Below are 24456 nucleotides of genomic sequence, written 5' to 3'. Positions count from 1 at the left end.
TCCGCTCCAAATGCAAAAATACCAGTTGATAATAAGGCAGGTTAGCATGTCATTGCTTTCATTTTTGCGAATTCCAAGTAAACTGATGTTTGACTGTGAATTAGCACAAGCCACAACAGCATCAGTACGACTTTGGTCGAAGCAAGAAGTTAGACGAATATTGTTGTGTGCAGCCAAACTGCACGCAACCACCTTTCGTAGTTCTCAGCAACCACCATGCATTGGATAGAACTTGCACGGCCATAGCTTGCACGGGGTCATGGTAGCACACATGACGATAAACTTCGCACTTCAGGGAAATTCCCCTATGTTACTAGGAAGTTGTGCTGCGAGTGTGTGCAAATATAAGCGTGGTCATTTATACTGTAAGCGTTGGAAATTTATATGTTTAATTTAGACATTCGAAAAAGCAAATATCATGCTAACGTTAGCTTGTACTTCGTCTTAATATCTTTTAGCTATTTACAAGCTAATTACTGCAAAATATTTCTTGCTTGCATATATTTAAAAATGTTTTTAAATAAGTTTTTCTAAAGCTTACCTCGAAGTAATTAAATTTACTTCAAAGTTTTTTAAATTTATACGGACGCTTACCAATCAAATCACCTAAAGTCGTCATAGAGTATTGCACGATGCGTTGAGTGTGGAATCATTCGCTATTGTAACAAATCACCGGCAGAGCAGAAGCAGTTTCTCGATGAGTATTGGTCAACCCAAGAGCGAAGGAGCTCTACTGCTACCGACCACCGCCTCCATCGACAAGATCGAAGCTGAGCCCAGCCATCACGCTCTGTTGGGTATCACATGTGTGGCACTGGCGTCTCTCTGCTTCAGCCTCATGGTCACGTTCATCAAGTACATGACCTTCTCATTTTCGTCCATGGAGGCCACGTTCTGGCGCTCGATCGGCGTCCTTGTGCTCAATTACGTATGATCAGTTCAGAGAGAATGCGCTGAGAATATTGGAAGCTGACTGTGCTGGTTTGCTCGTGTAGATTACAGTAAAGGCTACAGGAACAAGTCTACACGTTCCGCCTCAACACCGTCGGATGCTACTGTATCGCTGTCTCGTCGGCTTTATCTGCATGGGCTTTGCCTTCTACGCAATGTCACAAATGGTGCTGGCCGACGCTAGTGCTCTTATCCTCACCTCACCACTTATGACCTTCTTCATGGTACGCTGAGGTCTACAAGCTCTAATAAATGCCTGCTAACGTCTGAATAATGATGTATACAGAGTGCGCTCTTTTTGGGCGAGAAGATCGACCCTGTGGGTCTTTTGTGCGCCTTTGGCTCATTTGGCGGTCTGATTTGTGTCGTGCGACCTGGTTTCCTGTTTGGATACGATGGCTCGATCGATACAAAAGTCAACTCTTGGGTTGGAGTGTGCTCGGCTCTCCTCGGTGCGATGAGCCAAGTTGGAGTTTTTCTGACCGTGCGTCAGCTAAAGGGGCTCAACGTCTTCGTGATTGTCCATTATTTCGCGTTGTCTAGCGTCATTTTGACGATGCTGTGGCTGGCACTGATTCAACAGGTACGAGAGTCTATCGAATGTTCGAATGGCCGACGTGAAACTGACATTTGTTCTTGCAGTCCTTCCTTATTCCTTCGACGTTTCTACTCTGGAGAGCCATCATCGGAACGGGCATCTTCGCTTTCGGGGGCCAAATGCTGCTCACAAGAGGTTTCCAGCTCGAGAAAGCTGGAATTGCGGCTGTCATGCGCTACCTGCAAGTGGTGTTTGTCTTCCTTTGGGACTCGATCATTCTGGGCGAGCACATCAATCACTGGAGTATTGTCGGTGCTTTTGTTATCGTATCAGGTGCGGTAGCCATCGCAGTACGAAAGATAAAGACTGTGCAAGACTAAACTTTGGAGTTCTACAGTAGTAGAAATTTAATTAAAAATGTTTTCAGCTCACAATACCTACCGGTAGTGCAATGACAAAATTGTCATTAACTTGTATTGGATTTCGAACATGTATTGTGCCTTTAATCCAAAATGTGTCTCCTTCAAAAGGAGGGCTAGGTTTTATCTAGCATTTGTGAGCTTTTCATCTAAAAGTTATCGACTGTTACAGCCAATCACAGAGCACCCGTGGACTCCTTTGAAAGTCCTACGCAACTATCACTCAACTCAAAAACTCCGAATGGCCAGCGTTTGACCTGCCATTCTGCAAAGTCGTCTCCATCAAGGAGTTAAAGATGAACTACTCGCTAGACATGAGGTGGAGGGGCATTGTCCTTATGTACATTTACGCAGTTGACACTGCTACTGTAGCTAGCGTTTTAGGATTGTCTGTACGAAGCCTGAGTAGATGGTATCGGCGCTTCCGCGTACTGGAAACGTTTTAAAAAACCAGCCACGCGCGAGAACATACCGGTGGCCAAAGGAGGTTTGCGACTTCGTAAAACAATACGTTTCAAGTCACCCATGCTTTTGTTTTGAAGAGCTGCGGGTTGAACTAAGATATGTCTACAAGAACACGCTAAATCTATCCGACTCAACTATCTGCCGAGCGCTACGCTTCGACCTAAGCCTGACAAGGAAAGTGCTGACGAAGCGCGCGAAAGCGTACCTAAAGAGCGCCAGGAGCATGTGTCCCGGTTAATACCTTTTTACAGCGGGCCTGATCAGCTAGTTTTTGTGGATGAAACCTCTAAAGATGGACGGTAAGTGCTTTTGTCTAATAATGTTCTACAATGGTTAGTAGCAACTAACTTCTCTATAGATCTGTTCTACGGCGCTACGGATGGTCTGTGAGGAACACGCAGTGAACGGTTTCCATCTTATTCAGTCGTGGCAAGCGTGTCTCCATCCTGGCTGCAATGGACGTTGACGGCTTTTTCGGGTGAGGAGACGTTAATGGAACTTTCACCCGCCTTACCTAGATATCGCTGTATTGTAGTGCGGGGTACGCCTTCGGCGTTGAAAACACTCCATTGCGTCTGACGCAGAGAAAGCAGCACCTTTTCTACTCTGGAAGCAATGTCGGGATACCGCAGCCTCTTCGACTCGAAGTTCGAGCGGCGGCGAGGCCGCGCGAGTAGAGCCGCTGGGGTGTCTCTCTTGGCCCAAACAGCTGAAATAGTCTCACGATGACACGAGAAGGCACGAGTCGGGCTCCATGGAGCAGCACCCCGTTTACGGCCTTACCGGAAAGATAAAAAAGGATTGCCATCTTATTTTTGGGCGTGCTGGCGAGCCATTGTGCTGACTATTGGCGGGAACTTTGGTGACTGGTGGAGAATTTGAACCAAGTACTTACTGCAGATACAGCGAGGATTTACTGCCTTCAGTTTGCACCTAGTTCTACAACATTTTTAGCCAATCAAATGGCAATGTGGCCCATAAAAAAATTAAATGTCGATTCTAAAGTGGGCCAGAGTGGTATTTTCCGAAGCACACTATCAATGAAAAGGGTAACAAGATGGTTTGGGTGCGATGTGGGGGCAGGACAAAGAGCGCCTCTCCGGTATGTTTCTAGGTGACTCTTCGGGCAAGCAATATATGCCTTTCTTGGTATTGATCCTGATGATACAGATTAACCGACGAGTGTGGAGCCAGTAAATGAATTTGTGGAGGAGTCGGAGCGCCTCAACGCTGTTGAAGACACTGTTAGTGACTTCGACGACATGTTTGAGAGATACAGCGAGGATGATGTTGAGCCGGAATGAGTAATGCAGCTGCATGATTTTTATAATTATAATGAGGAGTCTTATCTTGGCAGTGCATTTTTCTGTAAGTATGTAAACCTACCCTGTCCGGCTATACAAATGCTGTACAGTATAGGGCCAGGTCGCACTTAAGTACGTCTGGAAATATAAGGCCACCTAATTGAGTTTAAAAAATGAAAAAAATCGATTTGGAGGGCTTGGACGACGAAAAATCGTACTTACCTAAAAAATAATCGTGCCTATGGAGAAAGTGGTGGATTCATGCTATAATGTTTGGGCCGTGTTAGAGACACCAACGATATTTCATAAAAGGTTAATCGGTCACCAACGAGATCACAATCGAGTAGGTTTTACCCACCCAACCAATTTATCCTTCCAACGAGTCACCGGCGAGCGCCTTAAGTACCAAAATTAAAATAATAGTTTTCGGGCTTAAACAGGGTGGATACACTCTGGAATCTCTACATTTGCAGCCGTTTGTAAAGAAGCTTGTACCTTCTTGCCTTGGGGCTCGTTGCCGTATTGTTTCGAGCCCCGATATATGCTCGCCGAAATACTCGTTTACGATTGCTTGCATTGCTCCATAGCTTGCTCGCGTTTGCATGGGGTTAAAGAATACCAGCTTGTTCCTGTCAAAGTCAAACACGACGCCTGACCAGTGCTTGTCTAAGTACACAGGTAGCAGTTCAATTTTGTTTCCTGTTTAAACCGGTGAAGTGGCCTCGATAACGTCGCGCTTCATGTCGTCATCGAACATTCTCGCGTACAGTGGATTCACGCCGCCGATATTGTTTTGTTCGATCAAGTATTGCATCGCCAACATCATACAGAAGTCATCTAGCCACACTGCACGCCTAAATGAAGCAATCTCGTACACAGGAATCTTGCCAAATCGAGTAGACATGATGTCTCTTAAATCCACCGACTACAGGCGCTTTGCACAAGCAATGTTGAAGCAGTTGTTTAGCGGAGAGGGCATTGATATCCGTGAGAATTTTGACAGTCTCACCCAAGCCGCAAGATCACTAATCGCCTCGAGCTTTGGTGTCTCGTCTCGCCATTGCATCGTCGTGACAAGATCCTTTTCAGCAAACGTACCTAGCTTTGTAATAGCTACTCCCATTTTACCAGCATCATGCTCGTCAGGAAGCGATTTTCGGTACGTCTTGATGCCAGCAAGACACTTCGCTAAGTAACTTTTCGGAAATACAATCGTGACTTGTCGATTTACCTTCCTCTTCCTGGCTATCTGCACAATCGTAGTCGACTTCCACGTTGGAGCACCAACTGGTTTAATCCAGTTCATCACTGGAAGCGCATCACCGACATTGAAGCTGTATTTGAGTGTCTTGCGCACCAAAGCCAGTTCCTTCAGGGGGACAAGTCTTCCTTATATTAAGGCCTTGGCTCGTTCAACAGGATCCTCCATGCAAGTTCGTTTTGCTTCTCTTTGTTGTTTCTTCCGAATATTTGGTCTGCCTTTGCTTCTTGTACTCTCCACAACTTCAAAGCGTCGTTTCCCTCGTCAGATGACAAAATCTCATCACCATCCTGGTCGTCCTGTTGGCAACCACGTTTCCGAGTTGTTAGCTTGCCCTTGGGAGTCACCGATAGTTTGGTAGGTGTCACCAACGGTTTAGTTTTCGTCACCAATGGTTTGGTTGTCGTCACCAACTGATTGGGGTCCATTTCTTCGACGCTTTCTTCGTGTTCCTCCATGTTCAGAGTTGTCATATTCACGACTCCCTCTCCTGTTGCGTGAGCGGCGTGGTCGAGTGTCGCAGTAGGGATTTTTAGTTGACCTCTTCGTGGATTTTATGGCAGTTTTGATGTTGCCTCGCTATCACTATCTGAAGACACCATTTCACGCCTTAGGCGTACAATTTGATCCGCTTCAGCTATCAGCTGTGCACCATCGCTCAGCAAAAGATTCACTGGATCTTCGCGTTTGTTTTGCACTGATATGTGACTACCTCCTTCGTATTTCCCGTCCAAATTGAGAATGGAAGTATCATGGCCAAGATCGTCTCCGTTTGCATCATTACTTCCATCAGATGAGCTATCGTCCGACCCCGCGTCGTTACTTTCCTCTTCATCTTCGTCGGTCTCATCTGGTTGTTGATTCCCTTTGTTATGATCTTCGCCTTGGTCAGGAGTGTAGGAGGCACATCGGAATCGCTACTAGAAATGTCATCATAATCTTCAGCAGCATTTATTTCACCCGCGGTAGTCTCATTTTTACCACTAGATTGTATCTCGGTACGTTCGGGTATCCCGACCGCAGGTATGATACCTTGACTTGCATGCTCTGCAAATTTGCGCAACGACTCCGCCATTCCTAGGAACGATCGTGTGCCTTGTGAGCTCATTGCTTCCACCACGCGTTCAGCAATATCCATACCAGCTCGCCACTTCGTAGAGTCAGTTAGTACTGCGTGTTTTAAGGATCTCATGTGCAAATCCTGAGCTCGGAACATGCAGCAGGAGACGTCTTCATCAGATTCATCTTCTTTGTGTCGATTGGCTTCAGACTGCAACAACCAACGAGGATGAATGTAAGTGATGGGGATTAGCTTCTTCTTCTTCATGTTGGATCGAACGAATATCGTGTGGCGACACGGGAGAAGCATTATGCGCATGAAGAAGCAATAGCAAGTGTAGGTGCATCCAAATGATATTAATGTCAGCACTCAGTAATGATACTAGACTACAAATGACAACAATAGCACTCATACCGATGTGTTCACAGCATACTCCCTTTAAGTAGTACTTGAGATCAGCCGCATCATTCCTTCTTGAATCCAACCTCCTTCATAAGCCAGAGTTCCGCCCTTGAAAAGTTCGTACTCATTTCGAACGAGTCGAATGCAAACGGACTCACTAATGCTGCAAATCGGAGCAAAATATTGCCTGCTCCATGGTAATGACGTGACTCAATGACGTGAAAGCGAGAGGCGTACTCCAGTTCAGCTGTCGATTGCAAGAAACTCAGTGTTTCAACACACTCGTCCAGCTCCATTTCTGGTTTAATCCCTTAGTTCCCGGCCAAAAATTCAGGGGAACATGTTGATCCTTATGTTGGAGGTCCAACATAAGAATATATAGGATATTCTATGTATCGTGTTTAAGTTCGAATTTTGGCGGGAGGGTTAAGGGAGAGCAACTGGATTGCATGGTTGAAAGAAAACAGCCAAATACAACATAAGTCGTTTTATGCTGAATAAATCGAACCATTTTCAGCGCTAACGTTAATATATCAACATAAGAGATGTACGTTTTGCTGAGTGACCCCTTTTTATGAGTGCTGAGCACGTGCAGCACTTGTGGAGTCAGAACTGCGAACCAATCAAAGCAGCAGCAGACTTTGTTTCATTTGCTTGCGTGCTATCGCATCAGCTTGCTTACATGTATGACCTTACACCTACTCCTATTTTTCGACTGCGCGCTCGTTTGAGCTACCCTCGCGACCGTACTAAGCAGCACTACCGTCTACATTGCCGCGCGAGTCGCCGCGTCCATCCTGCGCGGTACGAGCGCGCATTTTGCCTAGATGAGTTGGAGGCGAGCGGTTGCGAATAGTGTGCTCCTGTAGCAACGTGCGCGGGATGGCGCTGCCATTTCTTCAGTCTTCGTGTTATATCTGGAAAGAAGTTTTCTCCCTCCGCGCTCGCGCAATACTACAGAGATATTTACTAGTCAAAAAAGTGTGTTAGGTAGACATATAGGGATGTAGATTAGAGTATGACGAGCCGTCGGTTTCCGGAGGAACATTTAGGACAGAAGGGCTTCGTGTATTTCCTTGGCTTCGACTTATACACAGCACAGACCTAGCACGAGCGGTGTCGCCTCTTGCTGCCCTGGTCACCGTGTCCGGGCTCGCTTCCAAATGATGCCCGTCGTCTGTTTCAGTAACCCCTACGTCTCTTTGGCCACGCGGTGCAGACTCACACCTTGCTGGTGATGCCGCTGTCCGCTCCTTTGCTGATGTCGCTTGCTACAAGGTATCAATATAGCGACATTAAGCTGGATACGGCACTGGACAATGTGATTCTTGTGTTGACTAGTAAGCATAACGACGCACCTCAATTCGCTCGAAAGCTTCTTGATTGTCGACTGCAAGCAGTTGCTCTATCAGCGCTTCAAAGAAGGCCGAATGTTTGGGCGGGTTCTTCATCTTCACCTTCCGGTAGTGGCGATGTACAATAAAGGCATTCACGAGCGCCATGTCGAAAAGACCAAGAAGAAGAGTTCTATAGTACTTGCGGCTCTTGTACGCGAGCTGCACGCTGTATCGCTGCATTCGCAGCTGGTCGTGAGCGTCGACGCCCTCCACCCATCGATGGTAGTCCCGAATAAAACCTGGTGCAGGTACTGCACGCATCTCCCCATGTACACGCCTCACAGTTATGACATATCAGTAGTTGGTTAGCTCATACAATGCAAAAAAAATAAAAAGACGCATACTCACTGACTGTGTCTGGCGCTCTGCTGCCCCCAGTAGACAGCATGTAGACCGGATTGTGATCCATCCACATTGCAGCTGTCAGCATTGCAAATTGCTTACTTTGGGCAAGCAATGTGGTGCCCTGAGGTGGGATCAACACTTTGCGCTTGTTCACTGTTTTTTCTCTTTGTAATCACCCCACGGGCGTAACCTGATCGATCCGTCTGAATGGTGCCGGTGAGGTATAGCCGGAGGTGATAGATCTCCAATGCGAGCCTCACAGAGGTATAAAAGCAGTCTGTGATCACCAAATACCACGGCGACTTCGACGAAGGTAACACGTGCGATCATGTTTCTGAGCACGGCGGCTTCACCGCTGTTGTTATCGGTCGGAACTGGTGTTTGGAGGTGTGTTTTATCGCCGCAATAAATCTCAATACTGCAAAAATTAAAATAATAGCATAAGTTAGCAAAATAAAAACCAATAAGATACTTATGTTACCCACATCCAACATAAGGATTTAGACCAGAACAAAGCAGCAAGCCTGAGCTTGCTGCTGAATACAAATCTCATGCAGTAAGCCGTCTTGGCACAAGCTGCGACGAATATATTGGTGCCCCACTTTTGGGCTTGTCCTTGTTGTACTGGAGAGCTGGATTATAGAGTGAGCGAGAAGGCAGCGTTGCCTCGTCAAAACTAATGACGGGAGGCGATGTGTAGCCGCGAGCAAACGTGCGTCGAAGCGCATCAACAACGGGTCTAATTTTCCACGCTCGGTCCACCTTGGCTTGGGGAGAATTGTTGTTGGACAGATGTATGTAGCCCATAATGTGAAAGAAGTGATTCTTCGACATGTAGAGTCCAAAGCGATTAGCAGGAGGAGCACCCACTCTTTTTGTTGACCAATGTGCTACTATTCCCTTCCGAATAGGTACTAGCATCCGTGCCACCAACAAGGCCATAACTCTGAGAATCTCTCAGGGCTCAAAATCCGAAACACCGGCAAGTCGTCGACGAATTTCACGGATTTCCTCAGCTTCGCCACCTTGCTGACGCTGCGATCGAATCGTCCGCGCATGCCGTGGTATCGTTTGAGCATGTTAGCGGTTGCTTTCCACAGCAGTTTGCCTCCACAACTTTGGCGGCATGAACTAAAACATCAAGGCTAGCGGGTCGTCGCCAACTTTCATAACGCTGTCACTTGGCCCATAAGCGTCTCTGTAGAGATCCTTGTATTCTGGGTCTGGTCCAAATTTGGCAGTATCTACAAACAGTCGTACATCAGAGTATGTTGTAGATAAGTTGACAATTAATCCAAATCAATATTTTTAAGTAGAATACAAGCAACATAACATACCGTACTCCCAACCAGAGCTTCTCATCGCCGACACTGCGCCCTTGTTTCTGGCTACACTAGACCAAATCGATTCCGGTAGCTCTTCAGGAACGCCATCGGAATCTTCATCCGTTATATTACCGAGATCCCAATCACCATCGCAATCATCTACGCTATCGTCGTCATAGCTGGCGTCATCATCCTCCTCCGACTCCTCTTGAAGATCAGAGTCTTCATCTGAATTCAGTTCCGTGCATTCTTCAGCTCCTGCCATCATCATATTCGGATCTCCATCGACAACACACGCTGGGGCCACAGGTGCAACATGTGCTGCGTTTCTTCCGTCTTCGTCGCTAGATGATTCCTTCATGTGCTACCAAAAATAATTATGTTGATTAGTATGTTGAACAAATAACACTACAACTGTGCTTATGTTGAATCTGGTAAACATAATAATTACCTCTTCTGAGCTGTCGTCTTGGAGAATGCCACGCCGAAGCTTCCCGAAAATTTGTACTGCAGGTCGTTCGCGCGTTGCAGAGCGAGATGAAACCACAGCAGGTAGCGCAGTGGCGGCAGCCCTGTCAGGAATACGAGTTGGCGTCGTGAGCCCCTCCGTAGACCCGACCACTCTCACCAAGTCTGCCAATACACTATCCCCTTCTTCGCCGTCAGATGTAGAAATTACCGGCTCCGTCTGCCCGGTGTCCGTCTCCTTCGCCTCCGTGCACCCGCTTCCGCATCCGCCTCCTTTGATGCGGCCACCCCCTCCTGATTTTAACTGACGCACGCGCGGTCTTTGCAGCCGTCTCCTTCGCTGCCTTCTTCTTCACAGGCGCACCGGTCTTCTTTGGTGCCGCTTCCTCCTTTGCTTCCTCGCGACGTACACGTCGATCTTGGTGCCGAAGGTCCAGGCACAGCTGTCGTTCCCTGGCCGTGGGCTTGTGCCGCGGGGTCTTGCCAACAGGACCCACCATCTTCTTACTCTAGCGTCTTTTTCGAGAATAAGTGAATTTGGTGGCTGTCGGGCACACTGTGTAGCCCACACATCAATGATGGGTTAGTCCTTACCCTTTTCTATCATGATGATCCGATCCACAGCAAAAGCAACCCCAAACCTGTACATTTGGCTTTTTTTACCCACAAAAATTAATCGTAATTTCAGTATACGAGGATAAATGACAGATATGCAATACAAACCTCAAATCGAAATTTCGCTTATGCTGAGCGTTCCAACATAAACAAAGACACTGCAACCAGATTGAATTAGGGTATACACCTCTTTTGTTGGAGCTTCCAACACATGGGGGCAAAGGGGTTACGGATTTTGCTTAGATCCCCCACGCCGATTCCAATCTACAAATAGCAGATCGTTAGTTTTAGTTTTAATAATCGTATTATACATGTATGCAGCACGAGCGTACCGATTGTTTGTGTGGTTGCCAAGCTGCGGGACATGACCGCGTTCATATACAGCCCACATATCCTTGCATGAGTCCCTATTGATGAAATACACGAGCAGAAGGTGCTTTGATTCAGGTAACTTATCTTTCTCGTCGAAGCCACCTAGTAGATATTATATGCAGCGTAAACATCGGCCGTACTTCTTTTCGTCTTGAGCCTTTACCATCATGTCCACTGCGTCTTCGACTCGATTCACATCAACGCCATCGCGGCCACCGTACCCTGCCTTCGACATCTTTATCCTTAAGTACTTCATTAGATGGAAGTGACAAATGAGGACACCAACGAAAGGGAATTCTTTCTTAAGAAGACTGATTACTCCAAAAAATATTATCAATCATGATTGCCCGGATCCTGTCCCAGGAAGGGTTATTCTCCTTGAACGCGCCAATAGTATCGAACATACAGGGGTGACTTTCATTCTCAATCAGTGCGTGTTGCACGTATTGACCGTATCATACAAAATCATAGCGGTTAGTAACAATAACCATCAACTTGAACATACACCAACGAATCACCAATTGGTCACCAATCAACGATAGATCACCTATGAATCATCAAATGATCACCAACCACCAAAGTCTCAGTACTTACGTGACCGAAGACATCGTCAATCATGAAACTGAAGTGCTTGTACTTAGACGAATTAGTCCCGTGCGTTGAATCCAGCATGACCACTTCGGGGAAGGCCTACAACAATCTCATTTGCTGCGTTTGTAGGGTGATTGTTTGAGTCGTGCTGGTGTCGTCAGTGAAAACAGTGGCAGTGCTGTCACGCGAAGAGCAAAACTTGCGCAGGACAGCTTCCAAACGGTCTTCAGCTGTCCCGGACCCACGACGTCGTAATTTTAGTCGTTGCACCATGTTATGAACGTCTCGAAGTATGACATGCTTACCTACAGACATGCAAATACGATTAAAACGCATGATATTTGAATAAGAACGCTTGGAACACTTATCAGTAGTTTCCTGCAAAAACTTTAGAATTTTCTTCGGCTTGCCGCCAGCCTTGATAAGCTCGTCCACGACGTCGAGAAGGTGGGTCTGAAATGAACGGCCCACAGCCTATGGCTGATTTTTTTTAAAAATCAACAATGGTACATTTCACCGGGACAGGCTCTCGTAATTTATCGTGATTTATTCCGAGGAATAAAACTATTTCCTTGGTTTTGCTGTCCCGGCTACGTAATTTCGTTGTATGTTTCGCATTTGGGCCTCTGATTGGATGGTTAGGTACAATGTTTCTTATCACTAATAAGCTAACGCTAATTCGATTTTTTGGGCTTTTTAAAACCTAAGATTCAGCTTTTAATTGGAAGTGAGTATTTTACCCGACTGGCTAACCGACTATACAATTATACCCCCCAACATGCATAAAATGGACTTAGCCGACGGTCTTGGCAACACTCGCTCGGAATTAATTTGCAATCCCAGACACAGCGCCTTGCCGAGTCGAGGACTTAGAGGCCGGGGTGGGGCAGGCCGCGCAGCGGCGCCCCCCGAGCGCAGCGCAGCAAGTGAAGAGAGGGGCGGGCCCACGGCTATAAGCCCGCAGACGAGTGCAAACGCGCTAGTGTCCAACCTTTACTCCAATTTAACCGTACTATACTATTTGTACACGTATAAAAGGCGATGCTATGTTACCTCAGTCAGGCAAAATAACGAGTGCCCTTTTAATTTGATGTGGCCCTTTATTTCCGGACAGAGGAAGTACCGGTAAGTGTCAAGGTGCTCTCAAACTTGATAAAGCTCATAGTGAATCACAATTTGTGATACATGTAGTGATATTCATCTTTCATCAATGATTATAAAGTTTCTCCGTTGAATTAAATACATTTTATTCTTGCACCGTTGCGACACCTTCACTCTCTTCCGCTAAGTCCATTGATGAACAGACACTTGATTGGCCAAACGCGCCAGCCGTCACTGACGTGGACACTCATCAAAGCATTCATAACTCAACCGACAGCGTTGAGCACAGCCACCAGTGCATTGAGAAATCATGTCGATCGGAGCGGAGAAGCACGTGTCGGAGCACAGGCCGCTGCTGCCGACCACGTCGTCGGACGTCAAGACAGAGGACCAGCCGCACAAGCTTCTAGGCATCTCATGCGTTGCCCTGTCGGCTGTGTGCTTCAGTCTCATGTCCACAATGCTGAAGTTCAACACGTATACCATGACGTCCATCGAGGCCATTTTCTGGCGCTCGATTGTCGCTATGGTACTCAACTATGTAAGTGTCTACTACAGTACTGGTTCATGTTATGGCGATGGCTAAACGTGGGTGCAATTTAGGCGTGCATCTGGTACAGTGGTAAGTCTCTGTACATTGCTCCGGAAGACCGGATGATGCTGTTCTACCGCTGCTTGGCCGGCTTTTCGTCCATTTCGTTCGCATTCTACGCCGTCTCTCAAATGGTGCTCGCTGACGCGAGTACAGTCGTCTTCACGTCACCTGTTTTCACCTTTTTCCTGGTTTGTTCATGACGTTTAGTTCCTCTCGAGAGCGTACCCTGACTGTACTGTAACTTGTTCTTGTTGTCCAGGGAGCATGCGTTCTTCACGAACGAATCGATATTCCCAGCTTTGCGTGTGCGCTACTGTCGTTCGGCGGCTTACTCTGCGTCGTTCGTCCTGCCTTCATCTTTGGCAATGACCATGATACAGCGCACTCGGATGGCTCGTGGATTGCTATTGGCTCAGCGCTGCTTGGTGCCATTGGTCAGGCGTTCGTGTTCATTTCGGTGCGGAAGCTCAAGGGCATCCACTTTATGGTCATCGTCCACTATTTCATGCTCTTCAGCTTGATTGGAACGCTCTTGTACATGGTACTGGTGCAACGGGTAAGTACATACAACAAGTATTGTGCTAATATGTTGCACGTATAATCGATCTGACTCTTGGTTGTGCTAGGTATTCGTGGTTCCTTCAACCACGGGAGTCTGGCTGGCTATCGTTGGTAGTGGCTTGTTCACGTTCGTGGGTCAGCTGCTGCTTACGAAGGGTTTCCAGCTTGAGAAGGCTGGTATTGCCTCGGTGATGCGCTACTTGGATGTGGTGTGTGTCTTCATGTGGGACTACCTGCTGCTTGGCGAGAAAATCAACTACTGGAGTGTCGTGGGTGCTGCTATCATTTGCACATGCGCTGCCACTATTGCTCTGCGCAAGGCTCACTCGGGCTAAGACGAAATGTTCACTCTGTTTATCCGACGAGATGTTGATTGATAATGCTTATCGATAATGTGGCTAATATCAACATTTGCTGCAACTCCTCGAGTCTTCGTCAGACGTTGTCTGCCTGGTTGTTCCAAGCGTTTGAAACTCAAGTGGATTAGGCCGTGACTTCGACTTGGAAACAACTTGTATAGGCCGCGCCACCATAGATCCCACTGGACGTCGGGATCGAGGTGTTGGTATCGGCATCGTAGAATTTCCAGTACCAAACGAGGTTGTAGACACCAGGAGCTGTTCCGACCGGAATGCTAAAGGTGCCTACGCAAGGGTATCCGTCTCCAGATCGTCCTGAAGGAATCGTATGGGCTTCATCTGAGTATGCTTCACCACAATTGCCATCGTCAAAGTTGTGCAGCTGACCATCGATGAGCTTGTCCGCGGCCAAGTCGAATGTCGTGGCCAAACTCGTACCCGGGACACCAGTCCAGTACACGCCGTAGAACGTCTTGCCTGCCGCTTGCTCCTTGACAATGTGGCCATTGGATGTGTAGCCGTAGTAAACGGTGGCCCCGGCAGTCAAACTGAGGCGATGACGCCAGTCCGAGTAGTCCCAGACGTCGGTAGTGCAGATCGCTGCGTTCTTCGCCACGTCGGCGATCAGAATCTTGAACGTCATCTTGTAGTTCACATCAGGGTCACCTCGACCGACGTAGTTCTTCATGTAACCAGCGCACATGCCATTGGCTTTGCTTCCTCCGTAGATGTACTCAGTTCCGCGGTTGTAGACGACCGTGCGATCCGTGTCCAGGCAGTCGATCCAGCTGTGCCCAAGCACAGCCTCGATGTGCAGCATCAACACGAAGACCAGCGTTTTCTTTTGCATTGTCAATGGTGTTTCCTAGATGGAAAACGAAGTCTGGAAAGTGCGCAGTCGAAGTCGAATCGCGAAATGGGTGAAGTGTAGTGGAGTTCGAACCGAGTCTTAGGTGGCGTTCACTTGAAAATCCATAATTCGAGAAAGGCTGGAATCAGTAATTCGAACACACTTCTGCATCCCTATGGCTTCGATATCATCGGTAGTAAGACCCCGGATGTCAAGGAAGACTTCAATGCAGCGTCAAAGGTACATGCAGATGGATGAAAGCACGAGAGACAAAGATATAAGCAAAATGGTCTACTTAAGAAACTTCTTACAGCAACTTTTCATGGGAATTCCTGTAATTCGGAGTGCGCTCGGAATTGTTCTGGTGCTGCTTCTCCTGTTTAGTTGACGGATCTTCTTGCAGGAGCGAACGCGGCTGGTCCGAGTGTTTTGGCAGCATGAGGTGCGGCGGTACGTCGTTTATGATACTCTTGGCGCGAACGTCCATCCACTTGCGGAAATTCCAGTAGGGCGCGCGCTCGGGCAGCTGCAGCGCGATCCGCAAGGCGTTGTGCCAGTCCAGACGACTCAGACGCTTGTTCATCTGCATCATCTGCATGGTCAGACGCACGGCCTCGCGCGGGTTCTTGCGTTTCTCGTTGTAGAAATTGATGGCTTCACGATAGCACATGGTGGTCTTGCCCATACGCTTAGCATTCTTCTGTAGCATTTGCACCGCCGTCTCCACGGCTCCTCCGCGAATATAGGACAGAATGAGGCTTTGGTACGTCACGGTATCCCAGTTCATTCCCTGCTGCTTCATTTCGTTGGCTAGAGGATGCAATTTTTCCAGTTGGTTGGTCTCTAGAAGGGCGATAAGAGCAGCGTTGTAGGAGAACAAGTTGAGATGTTCCTCCTTGGGTCGATGCGCCTTGTGTTTGTAAAAAATCTCCAGTCCATGAAGCTTGATCTCGTCTTTCTCCGACTTGGCGTGGCCCATAATTACTGCACCAAGGTACACGCCGCGCAGATTTTCACGGTGTTCGTCAGACATTTGTTCATACACTTCCACTACCGTGTCCCACTGCTTGCCCTTCGCGCAGGCGGAGAAGACCGAGTTGAAGATGGTCTGTGTGGGCTCGAAGCCGTTCTGCTCCATAGTGTCCATGGCATCCAGGGCCAGTTCCCACTTGCCCGTCTTGCCGGCGCAAATAGCAAGCGAATGATACGTGGCCTGCGTCATCTCGAGGCGACGCTGACGAATGGCACGGAGGACGCCCACCGCGCTCTGCACGTCAGAGGCTCGCGCACAACTGTTAAGGATGTTGTTGTAGATGATGATGTTTAGGTCCAAGCGGTTCTTAATCATGTCGTCGAATATCTCAAGCACCAGTTCATGTTGACCGGCCTTGAGTGCAGACGACAGCGCGTGAGAGTACGTCACGGTTTGGGGGACGTACCCGTCGTTCCGCATAACCTCGAACACACGCAACGCATGGCCGTACTCTTCCTCCTTGTAACAGCAGCTGATAGCACTCGAGTAAGACTGGATACGTGGGCGAACGCCCTGCTCCCGCGCGTAGGCGAGCACGCGCATGCAGTCCTGCACTCGTCTCCTGGCACCTAGTACTTCCACAAGGAAGGAGGCCACTTCGAGTGCCAGGCCACGTCCACCGGCGTGTTGGATCTCGTGGAAAATTTCCAGCGCTGTACGCCACGCGGCCGAGCCGTCTGACGTCTCCAGCGCCTCCGTGAGGCGCATCATGTACTCATCTTCGAGGCGTTCCAGCGAAATGAGACGCGTGTCCCGCGGTTCCCTACGCTCTCGAGGTTTGGCCTCCTTGATGTCGCCCGCTTTAGCCTCATCATCGATGCCTTCCTCGTAGTTTGGGTCGATGAGGTTCTGAGACAGGAACCGCGCACCAAGAGGAGAAGACGGTGACGTCAGCGTTGAGCGGTTTGACGTCAAGAGTGTCGGCCACAGATTCGAGTTGGAGCTTCCTGTGCGCAACACGTGGAATTCCGCGCTGTGTGGAGCAGTCGAAGGACGCAACTGGTCATTCATCGCGCGCCATAAGCAGCTACGGCGCGTGCAAGCGCGCCCTCGGCGTGCCAGCATGACGATGGAATGGAAGGCTCTGCGCGAGCAGTGTTAAACCAGGGATGTGCTTTACATCAAATTTACATAACCGGAAAATGATCTAGTATAGGTGCGTAAAGACCTAGGGTAGGAGCGAGCCTGATTTGACGTGGTGTTGATGTTGCATTCCGCATTGAAGCCCCCTTCTCATACAAAAGATCAGTCAAAGCTGGAAGAGCCATGGGGAACGTCATTGGTATGGGCGGCGTTGCATCGGCCGACATCAGCGCCGTGGACGCCTATGTATCCCGCCTATCAGATGCCGAGATCAAGCGCTACACTGACGGATATCGGCGTATCAGTCGCGTGGAAGGCAGTGCGTCCGCCTCGACCTCCAATTCTGCATCCTCCCTGCAACGTGCGAGCTCCTCGGCTTCTAACGGGAGCAGCAGCAACTTAACGGGAGTGACAATCGCAACCACAACAGAAACAACGAATGGGCCTTTATTAGGCAAGAAACTGTTCCGCAACAAGGTCCTTGGAGCCTTCACTATGATCCCGCACTCACTAGCCGACCGCTTGTTCGAAGTGCTGGACACGGAGCACTCAGGCGAGCTGAGTCTCGTGAACGTACTTAGCGGGTTAGCTTGGCTTAAGCATGGCACATACGAAGAGCAAGTACAGTTGTTATTCATCGTCTACGACCTAGATGCAGCTGGAGAAGTCCCCCGGGAGGTTCTGGACAGGTTCATGGACGTCATTTACGGCCGCCGAAGAGCCCGACACGCCACCACAGTGCAGTTCTTCGATAAAGTCTTCGACGGCCGTGCCGTATTGAACTTGCACGAGTTCAGACACGTCGTACAGCAGAAAGATGCGCGTGGAGACGCGTTACTAGTCAAATGGCTGGCTGTATTGGCCTCTAAGATCGGCTTAGAGGATGATCCGCAGATTTTAGCGCTAGAGAAGACATACAACCCAGTGGCTATCCGTCGACGCATTGCACAGGCCACACTGTTCTCGTTAACGGAAGTTACAGCACTGGAGAGGCAGTTCCAGAAAATGTTCGACCCCAAAGGAGGGGCCAGCACCAGGATACCGAGCGCACAGTTCATTGAGGTGTTGAGTGCTAGAGGATTGTTCCCACAGATGCTGCTGGACAGGTTTTGTGAGTGTACAGCGATGCCCGAGCTGGTGTTATTTGAGGAGCTCTGCCAGTTCTTGTCGGATTTCTGTCGAGGGTGTTCCAGGGAGGAAAAAGTGCATTGTCTGTTTAAGATTTACAGTGATCGCAGCACTGGCAGAGTGGACTTTGTAGCTATGAAGGAATTGATCCGTGTTGGAGTGCATTGCGATACGAATGCGAGCGAAGATGCTGTGCAAGAGGAAGAACGACACGTTGAGGAGGTATTTATGTGTGTGGCAACAGTAGTTAGTGGACTACAGTAGAGCTGACGACGACTGTGTTGTGATGCAGATTTCGGCTACACAGACTGCGGAGACGGGGTGGGACGAAGAAGCTTTTGCCAAATGGGCAGCTGGTGCGCCGGCTGTGCAGCGGCTGCATCATCAATTGGCGTTTGCAGCGTGTATCTTGTTTGGACTGAAGCCTGAGTCGGCGTACCTTGAGAAGAGGATTGTGGAGTGGCACTGGCGCGAAGCGACTCGTGTCATTGGTATCGGACACGTACGTTGTGTATGAGATTGTAGTGTGGTGTGCAGTACTCTTATTGCAAGTTGACTAACGCAGGCGTTTGCTTTACTGTTTGTAGACGTGGAACTTGGTGGGAGCTGACTGGTGGCGTAAATGGTGCGACTATGTGAGTATGGACCCGAAGAACGGCAGTCCGTACGGATCGCTGCCTGTGCCTCTGATTCCCCCTACTACGGTCGTGGAAGTGGCGAGAAATATTCGTGGTAATATTGCCTTACGCTCTGCTAGCTATAGTGGCGATGGAAGCAGCAACAGACCGCCTCGACCCGGACCGATTGCCAACTGGAGTTTGCTCATGCAAAGCGGCTCCAGGAGGCTAAAGCAGAAGCTCGTACTGGCCCGAGATTACTACGTACGTACTTCCACGCGCTGTCTTTTTCGGTATTATATTAATATTTTATCGTGCTGCAGACGATTCCGTCTCAAGTCAATACCGTTTTGTTCTCCTGGTACAGCGGAGGACCCGACTTGGTGCGATCCATCGTCGAGGTCCCCACGCAAACTGAACCTGAGCTTCAAATCGAGCTGTTCCCGCTAGTATTACGCGTTGCGCGTGTGGATCCTTCGAATGGCAGCGTCATTCGGTCTGGCGAAGAGATTTTGCTGAGTGAACTAAGCACTCCAGCTAGTCTTTTAGAAGCCACTTGCCGTGCTCTGCTACTGCTGAAGTTGATGGATAAGGCGAGGTTGTGGTACTTTAATGACAAAGCCCCGGATTACAAGATACGCCTGCGCGACGAATACCCGGACGAATTGAAGAAATTGACACAAGACAGTGTGTTCTTGCTGGAAGTTCAAGACGACGATGGCTCGTGGCCGCTCTCTCAGACTGATGACACGATCACCTCGTCACCGTCAAACAGCGGCGCTCGCCAACCGACACAAGGAAATGGCCGAGTGGCTGAAAGCGAGACCCGGCGCTGCATCAAGGAAACGACAGCGCGAACATCGTCCTTCGATGCGCACGTCTGATATCTGCTCCCGAGGCAACCTCGGGGAGGCATTGGGGCAGCGGGGTACGTCGGAAATATGCTTACTGTAGCGTTGTTATGCTGTCATGTTAACGGTGGTGAACGTGGTAGGGCCTGGGAGTGAGGCTGGATCCCCGACGATAGAAGTGGATCCCGTGTTAGCGTCGCCTGTAGTAAGAAAGCGCTTTTCTAAGGGCGCTTTTAAAGGCCCAGGCCTAGTGGGACTGGACAATCTGGGCAACACGTGCTACATGAGCAGTGCGTTGCAGTGTTTGAGCCACACACGGTTACTGGTCGAGTACTTTAAGAACGAGGCATATCTAAAAGATATTAATCTGCGGAATCGTGACGGAACCAACGGGAAACTGACTGCGGCATTTGGCGAGTTGTTGCGGATCCTCTGGACTTCTGATCGTAAACGCCTCGCTCCGAATGAGTTCAAGAAGGTTTTGGCAAAGTGCAACCCTCAGTTTGCTGGATCGGACCAGCACGACGCACAGGAATTACTGGCGTGTCTGCTAAGTAGTTTGAGTGAGGATCTGAACCGTGTTGTGAAGAAGCCTTACACGGAGCAACCCGATAGCGACGGACGGCCTGACGCTCTGGTAGCGGAGGAGTGGTGGCAGAATCATCAGAAACGAGAGTTCTCGGTCATTGTGGCGCTTTTTACTGGCCAGTACAAGAGCTTGTTGGAGTGCTCAGTATGTCGGTATGAGTCAGCGCGATTCGAGCCGTTCACCTTCTTACAGTTGTCGCTGCCCGAGAGTAACTCGCGGTCTATCGTGCTGACGATCATCTTTTGCACTGATCGCGTACCGTTGCGCTTTTCCGTGCGAGTGAAGAATGGCGATACGGTTAAGAAGATAAAGGACGAGGTGGCGGCGTTCTTGGATAATATGGAGAAAGCAAGGTCGAGTTTACCCGAGATGGAGGAGAAAGTCGAGAACAAAGAGTTGTCAAGAGAAGGGGATTGGACAAAAGTGGTGATCGCGAGGACCTCGGATCAGCACACGGTGGAGACGCTGTTGGACGACAATTTACCGTTGACCCAGATTCACGAGAAGGACCAACTGACAGCATTTCAACTTGACCGTGACGATGACTCACTTCCTCCTCAGCAAGTGTCACCGAAGCCAGCAGAACTTCAAGATGATGCGACATCCTTGGATACTGCCGATCAGGCAAGCGCTAGTGTGAGGGCAAGTGTATACCCGAAGAAGGTAACTAGAAACGGGAGTGCGGAGCCGGTCAACGGGAAGCCCGTGAATGGCAAGGCTTCTCTAAATGGGAACGGAAATGTAAAGAAGACACATGGCTGTGAACCCCCGACTCCGACTGATAGTGTGGATGCATACGATGAAAGTGACCCGGATGATGACGAATTGCTGCCGATCGGGACGTCAGTCTACATTCGTATCGACAAGACGAAGGATACGGCCGCTGCTCGTGTGATTGGGAGTAGCGCCAACTCGGGGGTAGTTAATGTATCGTACTCTACGGGCGTCCGACGGTATCATATCCCGTTGTCGAAAGTGATTGAGCGTCACCAAAACGACGCATTCATCTTCTTGGTGCACCGTCGAGTGGAGCGATCAACGGACAGCTTCACGAACGCACACATCACGCGGTTATTTGGTGCGCCGCTAATTGTTCGGGTATCACTGCGCGTTACGACGGCATATAACCTCTATCTGCTTATCTGGAACCGATTACGGCGCATATTTAACTGGCAGCAGCCTCCTCCCCCGTCAAATTTTGATAAGAACCAAGGCCGCGCGCGGATTCGAACGGATGGTTCGTCACTAGCACTTGGTGCACACCTGCCCTTGACCAAGTTTGGCTTCTGCTTACGCCTTGTTACGTCTCATGGGATCGGATGTTCTCGCTGTGAATGGCTCGATGGCTGTTTGGGCTGTTTGCTGCTTCCGTCTTCTGAGACGGTCATACCACTGGCAGCGGAGGAAACGGTAGCCATTGACTGGGATATTCGTACCCTGAAAGAGGAGTACGACCCGATTCAAGCGAGCAAGATGGACTTTGACGCGTCCGTGCAGCAGCATCAGCGACAAGATAATCAGCCGCTGAACTTGGCGCATTGCATGGAGATTTTTACGGCCAAGGAAACGATTCCAGAAGCCTATTGTGGACACTGCAAGACGTTGCGCCCCGCCACCAAGAAGATGGATCTGTGGCGGTTACCTCCGTTGCTGGTGATCCACCTGAAGCGCTTCTGCTTTACCCAAGTATCACGACGCAAACTGCATCATCTTGTCGATTTCCCCCTAAGAGGATTGCAGTTTGGTGACTTTGTCGCTCGGAAGCGCGAACCTCGTGGTCGACTGTCTGGTCTGGAGTATTGGCTGTTCCTGGGAGGGAAGCTAAAGGCAGATGGGAAAGCAGAGCCGTCGCCTACTGGCAGCTCCAAGCTGGCAAGACCAGGATCTCCTCGACGAGTGTCGTCATCAGCGTTGGATGCTCCAGCGGCAGCCACTGCTGCAGTGCGTGGCGACGACGGCTTCCTATACGATCTGTATGCGGTCGTGAACCACGTAGGTGCGTTGGGGGGAGGACACTACTTTGCGTACGTGCTGAGTGATCATGATGGCAAGTGGAAATGCTTCAACGACCATCAATGCAAAGATATCGACGAGAAGGAGGTGGTGTCGTCGATGGCGTATATTTTGTTTTATCGCCGACGCGACACCGCCAATGTATCGATTGAGCAGCTCTTCCCACCTTTACCCGTGGATGCTACTGGCAATGGAGCTACTACTGAAGAGGAAGCTGCCAGTGATAAAGCGCAAGTGGAGGAATTGCTGCAACAGTCCAAGTTGGCTGCTTCGGGAAACGCAAGCAGCTGCATTGTTAGCTAATGTACTCGGCGAAAAAAGTCTGTTCGATGCGAGACGATGCGTTTAACGATGCGCCTTGACATCTCTTTCTCGACCGGTACACGTCTCTGTGACGTCATGCCTAACGTCTCAAGATTACGACGAAGAAGACAGATGAACTGTTGATTGTTACTGGGTCGCTCAACGACTGCAACCTCGTCCCAATCCGACGTGGTGAACTTGTTGCACGAAGAACCTCACAACTGTAGTGGGTCGGAACAAGGCGAAGCTGTTGCAAAGATCTGACGATCCCGCGCACGTCCCAGGTCGTCGCCCCTGTCCCTGCTATCACCGCGCGTGAATCACAGAGAGGAAACGACATGCACTTTCAGGTATGAGCTCACAATCCATTCGCCCATGGAGTCGAAGAGTCCAAATAACGAGGATTCCTTACCTTTGGAGACGCTGCAAGCAGCGCACGAAGAGAATGAAGCTCGATTGCATTCGCCTATAGCTCAGTACCCCATCGAGCAGCCTACTACATGTAGCGCAATGCAGAGAGATGACGACAGTGAGTCAGCAAGATCCCGCAAGAAGCAGAAGGTAGACTCGAGTGACTACCAAGCTCAGATTGACCAGTTACAGCAGGAAATCGCGGAAGTAAAAGAGCGACTAGCGTCCCCACCGCAGAACTGCTCGAGCTCGGTCCATGACCTTGGCAAACGCTGTATCGAGGCCAAACAGACTGTGGCCACTATGAAACGGAAACTGGCGGAACATTCGCACTGGCTACAACGAGTTAGCAGTTTGATGGAGACAGCACCGCTGTTCGACTTTGTATCATCCCGTGCCGAGCAGAAAGAATCGTGTTTGCAACAGAGTCTGGACGCTCTACCCGAATGGCGTGGAGAAGTCAAGGAGCGTTCACATCCTCGTTTGATTCTGGATGAACGTCTGCGTGCAGCTGTGACGGTTTGTCGAGAGAACGCGTCAAAGCTCTTGCATGAGGCCATGGAAGGCTCCCCGTCTTTCCACTTGTCACTACATTTCGAGTCTCACGGGTGGGAGATCGCAACGGGGATCCTTATAAACGACCACATCAGCTTTACCTGTCATCGCGTGCTTCCTTCGGGAGTGACCAACAAGGCGAAAGAAGTCGCAATGGCACTTTGGAACTCTCTGGAGCGTGATGAGATCTTCCGAACTTTCGTGCCGCTTGTACAAGACTCGATCATCACGCATCAAGAGACGGACTGCTCGCTAACGTGTCGAATGCTTCTGCTCTCACAAGATTTGAACCAACAAGCAGTGGCGACTGTCGAAACCGTCAGTGCAACCCACGAAGAAGACGGACCGTGGCAGATTTCCATGGAGGCCGTGCACGATCACTACCTGTGCACATTCGCGGCAGACGCGTCAAGCGACTCTGTGAACCAGAACTCGTCTCCCTCTGTGAAACTTGACCTCGGACTTCAAATGAGCAAGCTGAATATGCACAACAACTTCGTGGTGGCCGCACGCGTGACCAAGACAGAGGAGGGGGTGGACATCTTTCTTGTCGGCTCTGCATGCTTCGACCTCCCGTGCTATCGAGACCCAACGTTCGACCTGCTTCAGCACTTTGTGTCGCACATGCCAGTGTTCGAAGACCTCCACTTAACTCCACTCGGCGAGTCTCAAGACGGTGTTTTGTAAGTGAAATCAGGTCAATCAACACATGTGAGTCCCGTTTCTATTGGATTTCGAAACTGCTGACTGTTGTTTCAATCTGTCTCGGATCTCCATTTACCTGTTCGGTTTCTTAACTCGTTCGTGTCTTCTTCGTCTTCCCAGAACACAGTGGGGGTACTAGGAGTAGTTGGAGAAAGAAGAGGAGCAATCATCGTCTTCGTTGACTCGGCC

At 49.5% G+C, this 24456-nt stretch overlaps 6 protein-coding genes across 6 annotated transcripts; 4 read left to right on the top strand and 2 right to left on the bottom strand.

Moving 5' to 3' along the window:
* Window positions 1-1507: 1507 nt before the first annotated feature.
* On the top strand, window positions 1508-1869 carry PITG_10123 (Drug/Metabolite Transporter (DMT) Superfamily; the record flags this gene model as incomplete). The annotated part of the gene is made up of 2 exons (XM_002902604.1): window positions 1508-1534; window positions 1594-1869. 2 exons carry the CDS (start codon window positions 1508-1510, stop codon window positions 1867-1869), a joined length of 303 nt encoding a protein of 100 aa, XP_002902650.1.
* An 11055-nt stretch (window positions 1870-12924) lies between these two features.
* PITG_10122 (Drug/Metabolite Transporter (DMT) Superfamily) lies at window positions 12925-13939 on the top strand (the record flags this gene model as incomplete). Its single annotated transcript, XM_002902603.1, has 5 exons — window positions 12925-13155; window positions 13218-13397; window positions 13469-13765; window positions 13836-13905; window positions 13935-13939. 5 exons carry the CDS (start codon window positions 12925-12927, stop codon window positions 13937-13939), a joined length of 783 nt encoding a protein of 260 aa, XP_002902649.1.
* Window positions 13940-14232: 293 nt separating this feature from the next.
* On the bottom strand, window positions 14233-14970 carry PITG_10121 (uncharacterized protein; the record flags this gene model as incomplete). The annotated part of the gene is made up of 1 exon (XM_002902602.1): window positions 14233-14970. The coding sequence occupies one exon, from the start codon at window positions 14947-14949 to the stop codon at window positions 14254-14256; it is 696 nt and encodes a 231-aa protein (XP_002902648.1).
* A 389-nt stretch (window positions 14971-15359) lies between these two features.
* Window positions 15360-17077, bottom strand: PITG_10120 (uncharacterized protein; the record flags this gene model as incomplete). The annotated part of the gene is made up of 2 exons (XM_002902601.1): window positions 15360-15505; window positions 15553-17077. The coding sequence occupies 2 exons, from the start codon at window positions 16718-16720 to the stop codon at window positions 15360-15362; spliced, it is 1314 nt and encodes a 437-aa protein (XP_002902647.1).
* A 201-nt stretch (window positions 17078-17278) lies between these two features.
* On the top strand, window positions 17279-22596 carry PITG_10119 (ubiquitin-specific protease, putative; the record flags this gene model as incomplete). The annotated part of the gene is made up of 8 exons (XM_002902600.1): window positions 17279-18206; window positions 18357-18445; window positions 18516-18725; window positions 18811-19104; window positions 19164-19527; window positions 19616-19768; window positions 19835-21358; window positions 21680-22596. The coding sequence occupies 8 exons, from the start codon at window positions 17279-17281 to the stop codon at window positions 22594-22596; spliced, it is 4479 nt and encodes a 1492-aa protein (XP_002902646.1).
* A 375-nt stretch (window positions 22597-22971) lies between these two features.
* Window positions 22972-24249, top strand: PITG_10118 (uncharacterized protein; the record flags this gene model as incomplete). Its single annotated transcript, XM_002902599.1, has 1 exon — window positions 22972-24249. The coding sequence occupies one exon, from the start codon at window positions 22972-22974 to the stop codon at window positions 24247-24249; it is 1278 nt and encodes a 425-aa protein (XP_002902645.1).
* Between the last annotated feature and the right edge of the window lie 207 nt (window positions 24250-24456).

This window comes from Phytophthora infestans, genomic scaffold (assembly GCF_000142945.1).
Source record: "Phytophthora infestans T30-4 supercont1.17 genomic scaffold, whole genome shotgun sequence".
Taxonomy (NCBI): domain Eukaryota; phylum Oomycota; class Peronosporomycetes; order Peronosporales; family Peronosporaceae; genus Phytophthora; species Phytophthora infestans.
The sequence above is the reverse complement of the archived record's forward strand: the minus strand, read 5'-3'. Positions and strand labels throughout refer to the sequence as shown.